The 16,807-nt window shown below is 33.7% G+C and overlaps 1 protein-coding gene across 1 annotated transcript in view; it reads right to left on the bottom strand.

Moving 5' to 3' along the window:
• Nucleotides 1–9,058: 9,058 nt before the first annotated feature.
• The window catches only part of LOC142224551 (uncharacterized), a 50,981-nt gene continuing 43,232 nt past the window's right edge, over nt 9,059–16,807 (bottom strand). The window contains exons 6-7 of the mRNA XM_075294334.1: nt 13,514–13,962; nt 9,059–9,836 (exon numbers count right to left, since the gene is read on the bottom strand). Of these exons, the coding sequence (XP_075150449.1) occupies nt 9,365–9,836; nt 13,514–13,962 (921 nt within the window). The 3' untranslated portion in view covers nt 9,059–9,364. The remainder of the gene's footprint in view (nt 9,837–13,513; nt 13,963–16,807) is intronic.

The raw sequence follows: 16,807 nt of genomic DNA, 5'->3' as shown, positions 1-16,807 counted from the left end.
AGATTTTGCTGGCCATTGTGCGGTAGAAAAGAAGCGAGGTACCTCTATTTTAAGTCATTCTTGGTGGACACGCTCTGAGTGCGATTGTCCGGAATCCTGTTAGCATGATCTGTGAAATGTTTGTCTGGCCAGGGTTTCAATACTTTTTTTAGGACATTTTCCCGATAATATTAGGCATTTATTTTGATACACGATAGATAAATACTGGCGGGAGGCGAGTTCAGATTACCAAATAAAGGTGAACATTTTCAGCTGTGACCTCTTTGGCAAGCAAATCAGATAAATTTATATGTTCATAAACTTCTCAATTTGAAATTGCTTTTCACCGGAGAAAACCAAATTCAGTAATACACGCAAAAAAAAAACGTTTGGAAAACGTGTACCGAAAACGTTTTTCTTTTGTTGGAGTTTTTTGAATTGCTTCGAAAATTTTAAACTTTTATTACCAAAAAAATTCGTTTGTTACAAAATTTTTATTTTTTCAATAAAGAAAGTTATTTTTGAAACAACAACACAGTCCATTTCGTTTATATCAAACATTGTTCTTTTCTGACTTTAGGTCTTTAATAAGACACATTTTACAGTTCAAAATTTAATATACTACAATGTAATGTTGAACATTTTTTCGGAATCTTCTGAACATATCTGGAATATATGTAAAAAAAAAAAACAAAAAAAACTTTGGTCGAAGCAGGGATCGAACCCACGACCCTTGGCATGCAAGTCGGACGTAGCAACCACTGCTCCACCGTGGCAAACTAAGTGTTTATTTCTGTTAAATAAACTTTGTTTATTCGGTTCGTGGGCGCCGCAAGCTATGCTATATAAATATAACTTATATGGACAATTATCTATTGATGACCATAACAGGTACATAGCTCAGTGGTTAGTGTGTTGGCTTACAAAGTGCATGGTCCGCGGTTCGATTCTCCGTCCAGGCGAAAGGTAAAAAAAATTTAAAAATTTATAAAATTGTATAATTTCTTCTACATTGTTGGTATTACAGGAAAAGGTGTTAAGAACTAAAAAACCTCGTGATTGTGAGAAAGATGTGAGGGAAAATGCAATTAGCAAGAAAACAACGTTTTTTGAGTTAGTCTTTATGAAATTGTTTTTACACCCTGGAAAAGAATAAACGTTTATCACTAAAAGTATATACTTTTCTTCCAAATACACTTCCTTACAGCGAAAAGCAAATGAGAAACGAACTTTGTTTGTCTAAAATTTCGTTTGGGAGGAAAGAATTATTTTTTTGCGTGTAGGCCATGTTCGTGCAATTGAAGCAACTCACTACCGCTTTCCAGACTAACTTTTGTGTGCATTAGTCTAAGCCTCGCAATATGTTCAGCTCACGAACAAGTTTTTTACCACTACGTCAAAATTTTATTTCTATAGAAACCTTTGTCAAATTTTATTTTTGTCAAAATTTTATTTTTGACAAAATTTTATTTTTGTCAAAATTTTATTTCTATAGAGAATTCTGTAATTATTTTATTTTTCTAGAAATTTTTGTCAATATTTTATTTCTATAGAAAATTTTGTCACAACTTTTTTTTTATAGAAAATTTTATAAAAACTTTATTTGTATCAATTTTCTATACAAATAAAGTGTCAAAATTTTATTTCTATAGAGAATTTTGTAATTATTTTGCTTTTATAGAAAATTTTATCAAAAATTCATTTCTATAGAAAATTCTTTTTCTAGAGAAAACTCTTTTAAAATTTTATTCCTATAGAAAATGTTGTCAAAATTTTATTTCTATAGAATGTTTTGTCAAAATTGTATTTCTATGGAATATTTAGTCCAAATTTTATTTCAATAGAAAATGTTGTCAAAATTTTATTTCTATAGAAAATTTTCACAAAATTTTATTTCTGTAGAAAAATTTCTAAAAATTTTATTTCTATAGAAAATGTTGTCAAAATTTTATTGCTATAGAACATTTTTCAAAATTTTTTTTTTATAGGATTTTTTTCAAAACTTCACTCCTATAGGAAATATTTTCAAAACGTAATTCCTATGGGGAAAGTTTTTCAAACATTAATTTCTATAGAAAAGTGTGTCAAAATTTTATTTCTGAAGAAAATTCTGTCAAAATTTATATCTTTAGAAAAACCTGTCAAAATTTTATTTCTATAGAAAATTTTGTACAAATTTTGTACAAAAATATGTCAAAATTTTATTTCTATAGAAATTTTGTCAATTTTTTGTTCTATACAAAATGTTGTCTTCATTTTGTTTTAATAGAAAATTTTGTCCACATTTTAGGTGTATAGAAACATTTTTCCAATTTTGGTTAATTTTTGTAGAAAATTTTGACAATTTTTTATTTCTCTTGAAAGATTTGTCAAAATTTTATCAATATATTATTTCTATAGAAAATTTTGTCAAAATTATATTTGTAGTGGGCCTTCCTTTTATAATAGAAAACTCCTTTGATTCTTGAATTTTGGTATAGCTTATTTTATTAATAAAATGTAGGTAATTTCCCCGCAAAACAATAATAACTGCAAAACAAGAATGAATATGAAATGACTACACAGTTTCGACTGAAATATTGGGAACAACAAGAGGAGAGGCGCTCATTGTCTGGCTACAACTACTCATTGTTGTTTACAACCACCAGTGAGTAACACACAGACACCAACGTGTAGTAACGATTAAGTAGTCTGCGTTGTTATTCCACTGTTGGAGCTCCTTCTATCTCAACCGACCTGCAAAACAAGAATGAGCTGTCTGCGTCGGTGCTACGCCTTTTATACTCTCCAACTGAGAGCTTTTGAGATCAATACAGAAAGAGTTTCGTTAAAAGCACAACTCAACGACTCAACGAAAACAGCTTTACATATTTTATGGTGCAATGAGAGTAAAGAGTACAACATATATGAGAAAAAGAGATTAAAGTAACGAAAGCAAAATTGAGTTGATTTGAATGTTCTATAGTGATGTACAATATGATATAACCGGTTAACGAAAAACAGTATAATTCATGTATGGCAATGTATTTCAAGTAATCTAAATAATCGTATTAGGCAATGAATTTCAAGTAAATGTAAATAAGGCAAATAAATTATAAGGTTTAGTTAATACTATATACATCCGCTACATTCTCCCCCTTTGACGTGCTTGACTCGTCCCGAGAAGTACGTCAACATCCTTCTTATTGGACTTTCTTAGGCCTGCCTCGCTTTCTGATAGGGTGAACTGGTGCTGGAGTAGCTTCTTTATTGGTTCCGTTATACAATGTCAGTGCGGATGCATGGTAAGTTCCAAGTGGTATACCCATATTCTCTGGAGAGGAAACTTCATATGTTGACGAACCGATTTTTCGGGTGATTATATAAGGACCGTCTCTCTTTGGTATGAATTTTGATGATATGCCCTTTGATGCTTTACTTAATACATGTGTCTCAACAAGAACCTTTGCACCGATCTCAAAATTAGGCTGGACACGTCGGTGTTGACCGACATATACCTTATTCTTATCTTGTGCCTTTGCTTCTATCTCTTTAGCATCTTTCAGTACGTTAGCAATGGTCTTTAGATAACTAGATATATCTGGCACAAAGTTTTCGGATTCAACGATGGTTCTTAAGTCATGCTGGACATCATCAAGGGTACGCATTTCTCTTCCGAAGGTCAGATAGGCAGCTGTATAACCAGTACTAGCGCATCTTGACGAGTTCATTGCGAAACGTATGGCGGGTAAACAATTACTCCAATTGCAATGGTTTTTCTGCACTATTATGGCCAGTTGACACTTCAGGTCTCGGTTTTTTTCGTTCTACGGGATTTGCCTCGGGGTAGTAGACGGGTGTAAACTGTTGTTGTATGTCCAAACAGTATGTTACTTGCTGCATGACCGCCGAAACAAATTGAACGCCATTGTCAGATTTTATGCGTCGTGGCATACCAAATCGGAAAAATATTTCGTCAATAAGAATCTTTGCACAAGCCTCAGCCGTGGCCTCAACCATCTTGAACAACTCTACCCAACGGCTGGCTACATCTTCAACCACAAATATCCATTTATATCCATCTTCTGTTGGTGGCAGTGGACCAAATAAGTCGACAGATATAATTTCGAACCGCTGTTTGCTGCTAGTGGTTTGCAACAATCCTGATGGCTTTAAGTTACTTGATTTGAACCTCTGACACTCGATACAGCCTCTTACGTATTTGGCGATTTCTGAGCGCATTCCAGGCCAGAAATATCGGTTACATATTCGTGCTATGGTTCTCTCAGTTCCGTAGTGACCGGCTGTGCTTTCATCGTGATATGTTCTAAGTATATCGGCTCGTTCATGGGACGGCACCACTAATTGTGCATCCTGCGAATCGTCGTTTGCATAGCAATATAAAATGCCATCATTCAAGACATAATTCCTACCAATCCATTTTAGTGAATTTTCATCTTGATTCTCCATCGACATTATTATTTCTTTAAGGTACTTATCTTTTACCTGTTCCTCTCGTATTTCAGACGGATTCTTATGGGGTATGTCTACGTGAAAAGCACAAATGCAATTCTCTTCATCAATATGTTCCTTGCCTTCACATGGAGGTCGGGACAACATGTCAGCTATTGCATTAGATTTACCGGGAAGATACTCAACAGAAAAATTTAAGTGCTGTAATTGCAAACCCCATCGGGCGAGTCTCCCGGTTGGCGATCTCAAGGATAATAACCATTTAAGCGGTTGATGGTCAGTTAACAATTTCACCTCAGCTCCTTCAATGTATCCGCGAAACTTATCACACGCCCACACTATGGCCAAAGCTTCCCGCTCTGTAGTCGAATAATTTCGTTCGGCATTGCTTAACAGGCGGCTGGCATATTCGATGGGGTGTTGCTGCGGACCCTCCCCCTGGAGCAGAACTGCTCCCATTGCGTATGCACTCGCGTCTGTGTGAATAAGAAATGGCGTATCATCCATCGCCTGCCTTAAAATTGGAGGACTACTTAAGGCTGTCTTCAACTTATTAAATGCATTTTGTTCCACCTCTGTCCATTTCCATGTAGAATTCTTCTTCGTGAGATTTGTTAAAGGACGTGCTATCTCCGCATAGTTTTCCACAAATCGTCGATACCATGAACAAGTCTGTATAAATGATATTAATTGCTTTAGATTCATAGGCGGCTTTCGGTCTAGTATTGCCTGCACTTTAGAATCATCTACGGCTATTCCTGCCGGTGTTAGAACATGTCCAAGGAACTTTACCTTGGGGCAACAAAAACGACATTTTTGATTATTTAGCCGCAATTCAAACATGATTAACCTCTCTAGGACACGGTTTAAGTCTTCCAAATGTTGTTGAAACGTCGCAGAGCATATAATTATATCATCCAGGTAGGCTAAAATACATACTTCTGGGATGCCAGATTTAAAGCGATTAATGAGCCTCTGGAATGTAGCGGGGGCGTTCCTTAACCCAAAGGGCATCCTCTTGAAACGAAATGTCCCAAACGGTGTAATCAAACATGTTTTATCTCGATCTTCGGCCGCTACTTCCACCTGGTAGTATCCACTTTGTAGATCTAAAGTTGTCATATATCTTGAGCTTTTTGCGCCGTGTAACAAGTCATCCATGCGTGGTAAGGGGTGTCTATCTGGAACCGTGATAGAATTTAACTTACGATAATCCACGCAAACACGAATGGACCCATCCTTCTTAGGGACCATAACGACTGGTGAAGCCCATGCCGATTCACACTCTTCGATTATATCGTTCTCCAGCATAGTCTCGATTTCAAGTTTCAGCTCACGTGATTTTGCAAATGAAAGGCGATAAGGAGGTGAAAAAATTGGTTCATGGTCACCAGTGTTAATTCGATGTACAGCATATGGTGTTGGTTTTTCTGATCGTCCAAACACGATATCGTGGCTAACAAGAAGTTGGTCTAACTGTTGCTTTTCTTCTTCGTTCAAATTGTCGGCATCGTTTGATTTCAAAATTTGTGTATGGTAAATGTTCAATGGCATAAACATGGGTTCGTCTTCTTCGGCATTTTGAGCGTTATATGTGACACCAGGAAACAAGTCGCTATTTCTTTTTCTTTCTGGAGTAGTCATATCCACTGGAATGGAATCTCTAAAAATTGATTGAATTGAGTGTGGTGAATAATCGGCATTAATCACATATTCTGGACCTGAGGCTTCAAAATCGGCAACATGAACTTTACTGGGTCGCGTAGGAGTCTTGAATATGCTTGCGTCTTGCTTATGTGCTGCCTTTGTCTTTGGCGGTTCTGGTCGTTTATTCACCACGCCAATTGTTTCCAACAAATTCGTTCCAAGTGGCCATTCTTCAGCGAAATAAAATACTTGTTCGGGGCAATTTTCAAAATGCCACGATCTTTGTCCCATACTCAAAACAATTTCAGCTTCTTCCATGAAATCGGACCCAAGCAATGTCATAGAATTTTCTCCATCTGGGAACACCAAAAATTTTATAGACAAACAGCGATGGCCAATAACAATTTTGCAAGTGGTTGTCAAAAAATCTCGTATGTTCGATGAACCGTCTGCTAGTGTAGCATGACATCTAACCTTGTCAAATTCACAACCCTTGAATTCCATAATTCTTCTTAAATTTGCGCTGGCAATACTGGTCTTTGAGCCACAATCAAAGTATACTTGTCCCGGAACACCAAACATTTCAACATTGACCATTGGTATGTCCCGTCCCGTACACAATCCAAGTGCATTGAAAGCAACGTTCATTGGGGTACCACCACTTCGTTCTTTGCTACAGTTTGGACATTTTGCACGCACAACACCTGGCGCGCCGCAACCATAGCATGCATATTTAGGCTTTATTACAAGAGGTTCAGCTGTAGTTGGCTTTTGCTTTGCCATAGCTTCCTTTTTCTTAAAGCATTCCTCTTCCACATGTCCCTTTTTACGACAAAAAGTGCATCGCAAAACAACTTTATTAGCAAGCTCATTTTTAGAATCGGCTGATTTTCGTTCGTGCAAAACATGCTCTGCCTCTCTTGCGTCGGCAAGCAAATCATTAAACGTTTCGATTTTATGGCGAAAAATTCGTTCTCTCACTTGTGCATGTAGTAAACCAAATATCATGTCTATCTGGTCGGCTTCATTCGGCGAATTCGGCAATGCGGAGAACAAAACTCTCTTCTTTCGAACAAATGAGTCTGTAGGTTCGTTCATTTGTTGTTTTATTTCAAACAATTCCGAGTATATTCTCCATGCTGGCTTTGGCGGAGAAAATGCCTCTCTGAGCATGGTAATGACGTCATCAAATTTCAACGAACTAGTTTTTACACCACGCCACCACTCCGATGCATCTCCTTCCAACAGCATAGGCATACCATTAACCGCATTCTCATCGCTAATATTCTCAACCACCTTAAACGTAGAAATGGCAGAAATAAATTCTTCCACCTTCGATGGATTACGTTCACCATTAAAGCGTGCAGTGCAGTTGCTAAAAGAACCAATACGAGTTTGTGAATGATTAACACACTCAAGCAACTGCTTAAATTGTTCTGTAGTTAACGAGACCATGTTTCCCTTTTTCGCAATGCGTTCACTTCTACGTATGTTGCCAATACAACTATTCTGACCCTCGTTACTACTTGGAAAATATGCCACAGCGTCTTCAAATTGATCGTTTGTTTCAGCCACTTTTATCGAAAACAAAACAGTCTGTCTCCAGAAAGGGAAATAATTATGCGTGTATACGGCCTGTACCTCAAACGGTATATTGAACTGGAAATTCGCACCTAGTTCCTCTCCGGAATGGGTATACCTTTACCTGTATTTATGCGCGACCACAATCGGTATATTGACTGACAATAAAAAAATCCACGGGCGCTTGTATCGGCCCCACGTTGGGCGCCAATTGTAGTGGGCCTTCCTTTTATAATAGAAAACTCCTTTGATTCTTGAATTTTGGTATAGCTTATTTTATTAATAAAATGTAGGTAATTTCCCCGCAAAACAATAATAACTGCAAAACAAGAATGAATATGAAATGACTACACAGTTTCGACTGAAATATTGGGAACAACAAGAGGAGAGGCGCTCATTGTCTGGCTACAACTACTCATTGTTGTTTACAACCACCAGTGAGTAACACACAGACACCAACGTGTAGTAACGATTAAGTAGTCTGCGTTGTTATTCCACTGTTGGAGCTCCTTCTATCTCAACCGACCTGCAAAACAAGAATGAGCTGTCTGCGTCGGTGCTACGCCTTTTATACTCTCCAACTGAGAGCTTTTGAGATCAATACAGAAAGAGTTTCGTTAAAAGCACAACTCAACGACTCAACGAAAACAGCTTTACATATTTTATGGTGCAATGAGAGTAAAGAGTACAACATATATGAGAAAAAGAGATTAAAGTAACGAAAGCAAAATTGAGTTGATTTGAATGTTCTATAGTGATGTACAATATGATATAACCGGTTAACGAAAAACAGTATAATTCATGTATGGCAATGTATTTCAAGTAATCTAAATAATCGTATTAGGCAATGAATTTCAAGTAAATGTAAATAAGGCAAATAAATTATAAGGTTTAGTTAATACTATATACATCCGCTACATATTTCTATAGAAAAATTTGTCAAAATTTTATTTCTGTAGAAAATTTTGGAAAGATTTAATTCCTATAGCAAATTTGGTCAAAATGTTATTTTTTTTAAATTTTATTTCTATTGAGAATTTTATCAAAAAAAAAATTCTAAAGGAAATTTTTTGACAATTTTTTTTCTATTCAACAGAAAAATTTTGTGTCAAATTTTTTTTCAATTCTATAGAGTTAAAGTGATGTAGCTCTTACTTGGCGAAGAATATTTGCAATATATAGCAAATATACGAAATATTCTGCCAATCTATAAAACAGTAAAAAATCTACCATTTTTGGTAAACTTCCCCCAACTGTGGCAACTTTGGATGCAACACTGACAATATCATGGTAACGAGCAATGGTATAAGAAATAAAAGATGTATTCACATTTAAATTTTGCAGGGCTCCAGCAATCACCATTTTTAGTTTTCCAGCCAAATATAAGACAGTCACACTATTACGCTTGGATTCAATCACAAATAACTTTATTATTGATTGCAATAGATTGTACTGTTTTTGTAAGGTTTTAAACAATAAAATTATCTAACACTGCAATAAATCTTTCAGCTGTTAGTGGTTTAGAAAGTTTAGCAATCTAAAGATGGTTGCAATATGTATTTTGGGCTTAAATCTATACTTTTTTTCCGAGAATTATCTATTCAATTTGTATTTATTTAATTTATTTTCATCATAATTACAAAGCCTTTATGTTATTTGCTACTGTTGTATCTAACAAGACAGAACCATAGCGCGAAGTAGCCACTCAATGCCTCCTAATCCATGAACTTTTAACAATGGGCTGACAATCATTGTCGGTCAATGAGAAACCACTGATGCAACCACAAACATCGGGAGCTGTACAATTGTGCAATGGATTGTGACCACAACCTGCACGACAAACAGGCCGGCAATACTTTCCAGTTTCATCCAAAGTATATCCCGGATTGCAGAGACAGGCACCAGTTAAGAGATTACAACGGCCATTTAGGCATGATATCGGACAGGTGAATACACATTGTTTACCATCGTTTTGTACAAAACCATCGTGACATTCGCATACATCAGGCGCCACACATTTCCCATTGCTGCAAGACTGACAATAAGGTCGACACAATGTATTTCCCATAAGATTGATCGGAGCATAATGGGGGCAGCATATCTCAATTAAAGCTGCGTCCTCTTCTTCATTGCGTTGCATAACCGTTGGCATTTCATACCGTTTGACATCATTTGATCTGAAAACAAGATAAAATGTTTTAATATCCTACTCTTAACGATTGATTTGAGTAAAAGTTAAAAAAAGAGATTAATATTTTGTTTAAGAGTATTATTGCAATTTTAGTGGCAAACATATCAAGCGATGATAAGTTTGTGCCACCAAATATCCAACTTTCTTAATTTTTTGTCGCGGGTTCGTCATGCTTTGCCAGTTTTTTGTCATTCCGTTTGTAACACATCTAAATATTGTTCTAAGACACCATAAAATATATAATATGGGTCGTGGTGAAATTCTGAGTCGATCTAAGCATGTCCGTCCGTCTGTTGAAATCACGCTAACTTCCGAACGAAACAAGCTATCAACTTGAAACTTGGCATAAGTAGTAGATGTAGGTCGGATGGTATTGCAACTGGGCCACATTGGACCACTTTTACGTATAGCCCCCATATAAATCGACCCCCAGATTGGATTTGCGGAGCCTCTTAGAGAAGCAAACTTCGTCCGATACGGTTGAAATTTGGTACGTGGTGTAAGTCTATGGAAAACTTGGTCCATATCGGTTCATAATTATATATAGCCCCCATATAAACCGATCCCCAGATTTGACCTCCGGAGCCCCTTGGAGGAGCAAAATTCATCCGATCCGGATGAAATTTCATACGTGGCGTTAGTATATAGTCTCTAACAACCATGCTAAATTTGGTCCATATCTGTCAATAATTATACATAGCCCCCACATAAACCGATCCCCATATTTGAACTCCGGAGCCTCTTGGAGGAGCAAAATTCATCCCATCCGGTTGAAATTTGGTACGTCGTTTTAGTATATGGTCTCTAACAACAATGCAAAAATTGGTGCATATCGGTCCATAATTATATATAGCCCCCATATAAACCGATCCCCAGATTTGACCTCTGGAACATCGTGGAGGAGCAAAATTCATCCGATCCGGTTGAAATTTGGTACGTAGTGTTACCATATGATCGCTAACAACTATGGTAAAATTGATCCATATCGGTCTATAGTTATATATAGCCGATCCAGTCCATATCGTTTCATAATCATGGTTGCCACTCGAGCCAAAAATAATCTACCAAAATTTTATTTCCCTAGAAAATTTTGTCAAAATTTTATTTCTATCGAAAATTTTGTCAAAATTTTATTTGTCTAGACAATTTTATCAAAATTTTATTTCTATAGAAAATTTTGTCAAAATTGTATTTCTATAGAAAATTTTGTAAAAATTTTATTTATTTAGAAAAATTCTATTTCTATTGAAAATTTTGTCAAAATTTTATTTCTATTGAAATGTTTTGTCAAGATTTTATTTCTATAGAAAATTTTCGTCAAAATTTTAATTCTATAGAAAATTGAGTCAAATTTTTATTTCTATAGAAAATTATGTCAAAATTTTATTTTTATAGAAAATTTTGTCAAACTGAATTATATACGTATTTAATCGGCCTTTTTTGTTTAATATATATGGACTAACTTACAATTTAGACGACGGTGTTAAGAAGTTTTACAATACCTTGCTATCGGCATGTGTTACCTCAACCCAAGTAATTCGATTGTGGACGACAGTCCTTAGTAGAAGCTTCTACGCAATCCATGGTGGAGGGTACATAAGATTCGGTCTGGCCGAACTTGAGGTATATAGGCCTCAAGTTTGTTAATTAAAGAAAGTAACATTTGATATATATGGCGTTTCCTTTCGATCCTTCGCGGGACGAAATTTTTAATTTTATTGTCCAAATTTTAGAATTACACCACCATATACTGTATTTCCTAATACAAGTCGAAAAGAACTTAATCGGAAGTGGATGCTCTTAAAAAATTTTGTGGAACAACTTGCATTGTTTTTGCTGGCTACTGTATCAGATACTGTCCTTCAGATATCATAAAAGCGCCTGAAAGTAGGCAAAGAAATTTTCGGTGTTGGGTTACTCCCTCAAACTGTAAATTTCAATAAGCGGTTTTCATTGAAATGGATATAAAAAGATTTAAAGGTCAACTTACAAGCTTCCTAAAGCATTTTGATCTAATGCTTTCAAAAATAAAGTTATTCATGATGGTATTCAAGAGTGCAGCTCATTTGTATTTTGGAAAAAATCGGAAAAATATATATATGGGAGCTATATCTAAATCTATATCTAAATCTGATCCTATTTCAAACAAATTTGACATGCATACATTGAAAAAAATAATGTCCTGAGGCCCAAGATTTCATGTCCTTAAAATACGATTGCAAATTTTGCTTAGCATAGAAGGCACATTTCTCTATTATAAAGTTTTTTTCCTTGTCCAAAAGTCGATAAACTTTTCAATGAAGTCGTATTGTCCTTATGATTAAGTGACTTGGCTTAAAAATGGGTATCGTAACATGAAAGAAATAATGTTTGGGCTAAGGTCAACTTGACTTTAATAATTCAGAAAAATTCTTTAAATTTAATGAAATTGTCTTTAAATTTGTTGTCCTTTTGCATCTTGACTACAAAGCAAAAAATCGTTCAGATATAGGACATGTTTTTCAACACTTTATTTTAAAGAAGCTTTTTACTTGAAACATAGCATAATTTCTACTGGAAGTCGAGTCTTAACTTGGAAAATAAAGTTGTCGTTAACTCGTTTTTAAAGGACTTTGATAGCATATGAAGAAAAAAAGCTGAGAAAGCGAAAAATTAAAATTTGCTTCCTTGAAGCAAGTACACAAAACCCAAATTTAAAAGAGAATTGTGTCTTAAAAGTATCCTTACTTGTATTCTCTGCTTCTTTGGCTCGGAATCAATACCAAATTTTTTAAAGACAAAATCTTTGGAACCGGGCATGCTTTTTTTCAGTGTGAGTACAAAATACAGCTCACAATTTACTGACATAACAGTCACACATAGCTAATTTTCCGTCAGTTTGGGTGCATTTTCACACAGTCGTTTAAATTAAAAAGTGAAAAAGAGATCTGATATGGCTTTAGGGTCGATATTCATGCTTCACTTCCATTTTATTAGGGCTAATTTTCATGGCGCTTATATTGATTATCAGTTTCATTTGCGTTTTTGGGCTAATTTTTATGGGCCCATTTTCATATCAACCATTTTGCAGTCAAAATAGCTCAGAGCCACTTTCAGACAGCGTTGGCCATTTGAAGCTCATGATTAATGCAAACGATAGCCAATTCAAACAAATCTAAACTGATTGTAAAATTGTTTTTCAGTTCCGATATTTTTTGCTTTTGAGCAATAACAGAAAAAAATATCTAGCTTTACTTTGTTGCTTTACATACCAGCCACCCTATATACTCCCAATACTTTGCTGGAGGCTACAATAAATAGCTCAAATCGTTCTCTTTTAAAGGCTAAGTACATATTGCACCACTCTTATACGTGGGTATACCCTTGAGCTCTGTTAATTATAAGGAATGGCCAGGAATCTATCATCAACCCATTAGTCACAAGGGATCTGTTTTGGCACATAACATACAATATCTCACCTTCCTGTAAAATGTGGGTGGTCCAAGAAGAACTTAACCTCACCACCTTATGCAAGAGTAATTTAAAGAATTACAAAAATTATTTCGCAACCATAGTAAAATGTCTTTGGCAACCTGAGTTAAGAGTAAATTTTCATTTACTTCCTGTAGTGTAGACTAGTACTTATCGTCCGCCCACGTAAGATACGATAACACTTGATCTTACCTAACCCATTTGTAGCATTTATGTAACTTTCTCTCCACAGCAGTTATATCTCTATGCTTGGTATTGCGAATGCTTTGCTGTTTTGGCTTAAATTGTTCACCGCCATATTTGATGGGTCCATGCCAACGATTTCCATAGGGTTTGTATTCTTTCTGAGGATTTTTAAGTTCTTCGGCCGCTTTCTTCTTATAGTAATTCCTCACACATAAACCCTCCGGAGAGAAATGAGTTGGTTTGTTTTTTCGTTTACTTTTTTCTTTGGGAACAGGCTTATGAAAATTGGGATGTCGCCATTCTGGTGAGGGCCTAATACGAATTTCATCTTGTGAGATATCATCAATGTAATCACTGTACAAACGTTCATTTACGACACTTTTCGTATACAAAATTAAGAAAATTATTTGCAAAATATTCATTATTATTTTTTTTCTTATGTCATTAGAGGAGAGTGTTTGAAATCAAACTGAAACATTTGTGTGCTTTGTATAATAATAATCAAATGTTTGTACTCTCATAGTTTTGTTCTTTGTTTTTATTCGCCATAATCAATGTCGAATCTTGACCTCTAATTGCTATTGTTTTGCTAAAGCTAGAGAATTGTTGAGGTACTGATATATAAAACGATCTACGAACCATTCCGATTGAATTAGATCGGATAGCTCCGAAGATTGTTCGATGAGCATAACTTTGTTTGGAAAATAAGCTATGGCAAGTTCAGAATTCGGCAGATTCGTGAAATTTTAGTGAAGAGAAGAAAATTCCACATTTTATGACGCTTTGGTAAGTGATGAGTGTACAAAGAAATATTTGCCACCCTAAGTTGATATGCGATCCTATCCACGTTTGCCACAGTTGGTAGATTTCTACAAAAATAAGAAAATTTTAATACCCAGCAAAAACTCTCATTACCGGTAATCTTGTAGGTAAGCCTATTTAAAAATTAATAACCACTTATTAATTGGCATAGCTTCGGATTACATTTACATACGCATGTCCTAGAGGGAAAGTACTTCTCCCCAGGCATACTTTCGGCCATAAAATAAGTAGTGCATTTAAAGCATATAATCACCTAATATGTAATGACTTATTCGTAGATACACCAAAGCTTGCAAAATAGCCACTTATTGTCTCAGGCAACCAAATCTCGAAAATATTGATTTCTATCGCCGATTACAATGGATCAAAATATGGCGAGTGATGCTGTAATAATCTAAATAAGATGCAAATTAATTTCACACTTAAAATAGAGAGAAACGTAGGTTGTTTAAGGGAGTTGGATTCGTGAATTACGTTATAATATATCCAATAGCCAATTCACATAAGGTTCAAAATCTACTAAAAGTGGATTTTAAGTCTCTTTTTTATAAGGCAAATGGCATTTGACATTTAGTTTAAGCGCATTTTGGAAGTGTAATGTGAATGAGGTATAAGAAAGCATTTATTTAAAACATAATATGACAATGTCATTAAACACAATTATTATGAAATATTTGTGATAAAAATTTCTTAACGGAACAATATTCAGAATTACCGTTACATTACATATTCTTTTTGATTTTTTATGTAAGTGCTCGATTATGTGAATAATTATACCTAATGGTACCATCATTTATTCTATTTTATTAATTCGTTAACTACTACTGCCTAAAAATTTGAGAATAACAATTCGAAAATTACCGAGAAGTATTTATTTTTGTCATTACATGTTAGTCATTATAATTCGCCGCAATGTATTGCAACGTGTAATGACAGCTTTACTCCTGGTAATGTCAATTGTAATGAGATGAGGTTACCTACTTTTTGCTGGGTAGTAATAAATTGTGAAAAAATCTATAGAAATAAATTGTGAAAAAATCTATAGAAAAAAAATTTTGACAAAATTTTCAATATAAATAAAATGTTGACAAAATTTTATATAGAAACAAAGTTTTGACAAAATTTTATATAGAAACATAGTTTTGACAAAATTTTATATAGAAACAAAATTTTGACAAAATTTTATATAGAAACAAAATTTTGACAAAATTTTCTACAGAAATAAAATTTTGACAAAATTTTTATAGAAAAAAACATTGACTAAATTTTCTATAGAAATAAAATGTTGGCAAAATTTTCTATAGAAATAAACTGTTGACAAAATTTTATATAGAAATAAAATCTTGACAAAATTTTCTATAGAAATAAAATTTTGACACAATTTTTTAAAGAAATAAAATTTTGACAAAATGTTCAATATAAATAAAATGTTGACAAAATTTTATATAGAAAAAAAGTTTTGACAAAATTTTATATAGAAACAAAATTTTGACAAAATTTTCAACAGAAATAAAATGTTGACAAAATTTTCTATAGAAATAAATTTTTGACAAACTTTTCTATAAAAATAAAATTTTGACAAAATTTTCTATAGAAATAAAATGTCGGCAAAATTTTCTATAAAAATAAAATGTTGACAAAATTTTATACAGAAATAAAATGTTGACAAAATTTTCTATACAAATAAAATTTTGACAAAATTTTCTATAGAAATAAAATATTGGCAAAATTTTCTATAGAAATAAAATGTTGCCAAAATTTTCTATAGAAATAAAATTTTGACACAATTTTCGAAAGAAAAATTATTTTGCCTAGGTTTTCGAATGAAAGACATTTTTGACAAAATTTGCAATATAAATAAAATGTTGACAAAGTTTTATATAAAAACAAAGTTTTGACAAAATTTTATATAGAATCAAAATTTTGACAAAATTTTCTACAGAAATAAAGTTTTCACAAATTTCTATAGAAATAAAATTTTGACAAAATTTTCTATAGAAATAAAATGTTGGCAAAATTTTCGAAAGAAATAAAATGTTAACAACATTTTATATAGAAACAACATTTTGACAAAATTTTCTACAGAAATAAAAATTTGACACATTTTTCGAAAGAAATAAAATTTTGACAAAATTTTCTATCAAAATAAAATGTTGACAAATTTTTTACAGAAATAAATTGTTGGCAGCATTTTGTACAAGATAAAATTTTGACAAAATTTTCTTTAGAAATAAAATTTTGGCAAAAGTTTCTATAGAAATAAAATTTTGACAAAATTTTCTATAGAACAAAATTTGACGAAATTTTATATAGAAATAAAATTTTGACAAAATTTTCTAAAGAAATAAAATTTTGACAAAAGTTTCAATAGAAATAGCATGCCCGCCTTGCATTCACAGGGTTGTGGGTTCAAAGTTTCAACCACAAAACAAAAAGTTTTTCATCGATGAATTATCCCACCTCAGTAATGCTTCTGAC

Source organism: Haematobia irritans, chromosome 2 (genome assembly GCF_050003625.1).
Source record: "Haematobia irritans isolate KBUSLIRL chromosome 2, ASM5000362v1, whole genome shotgun sequence".
NCBI lineage: Eukaryota > Metazoa > Arthropoda > Insecta > Diptera > Muscidae > Haematobia > Haematobia irritans.
The sequence above is the reverse complement of the archived record's forward strand: the minus strand, read 5'-3'. Positions and strand labels throughout refer to the sequence as shown.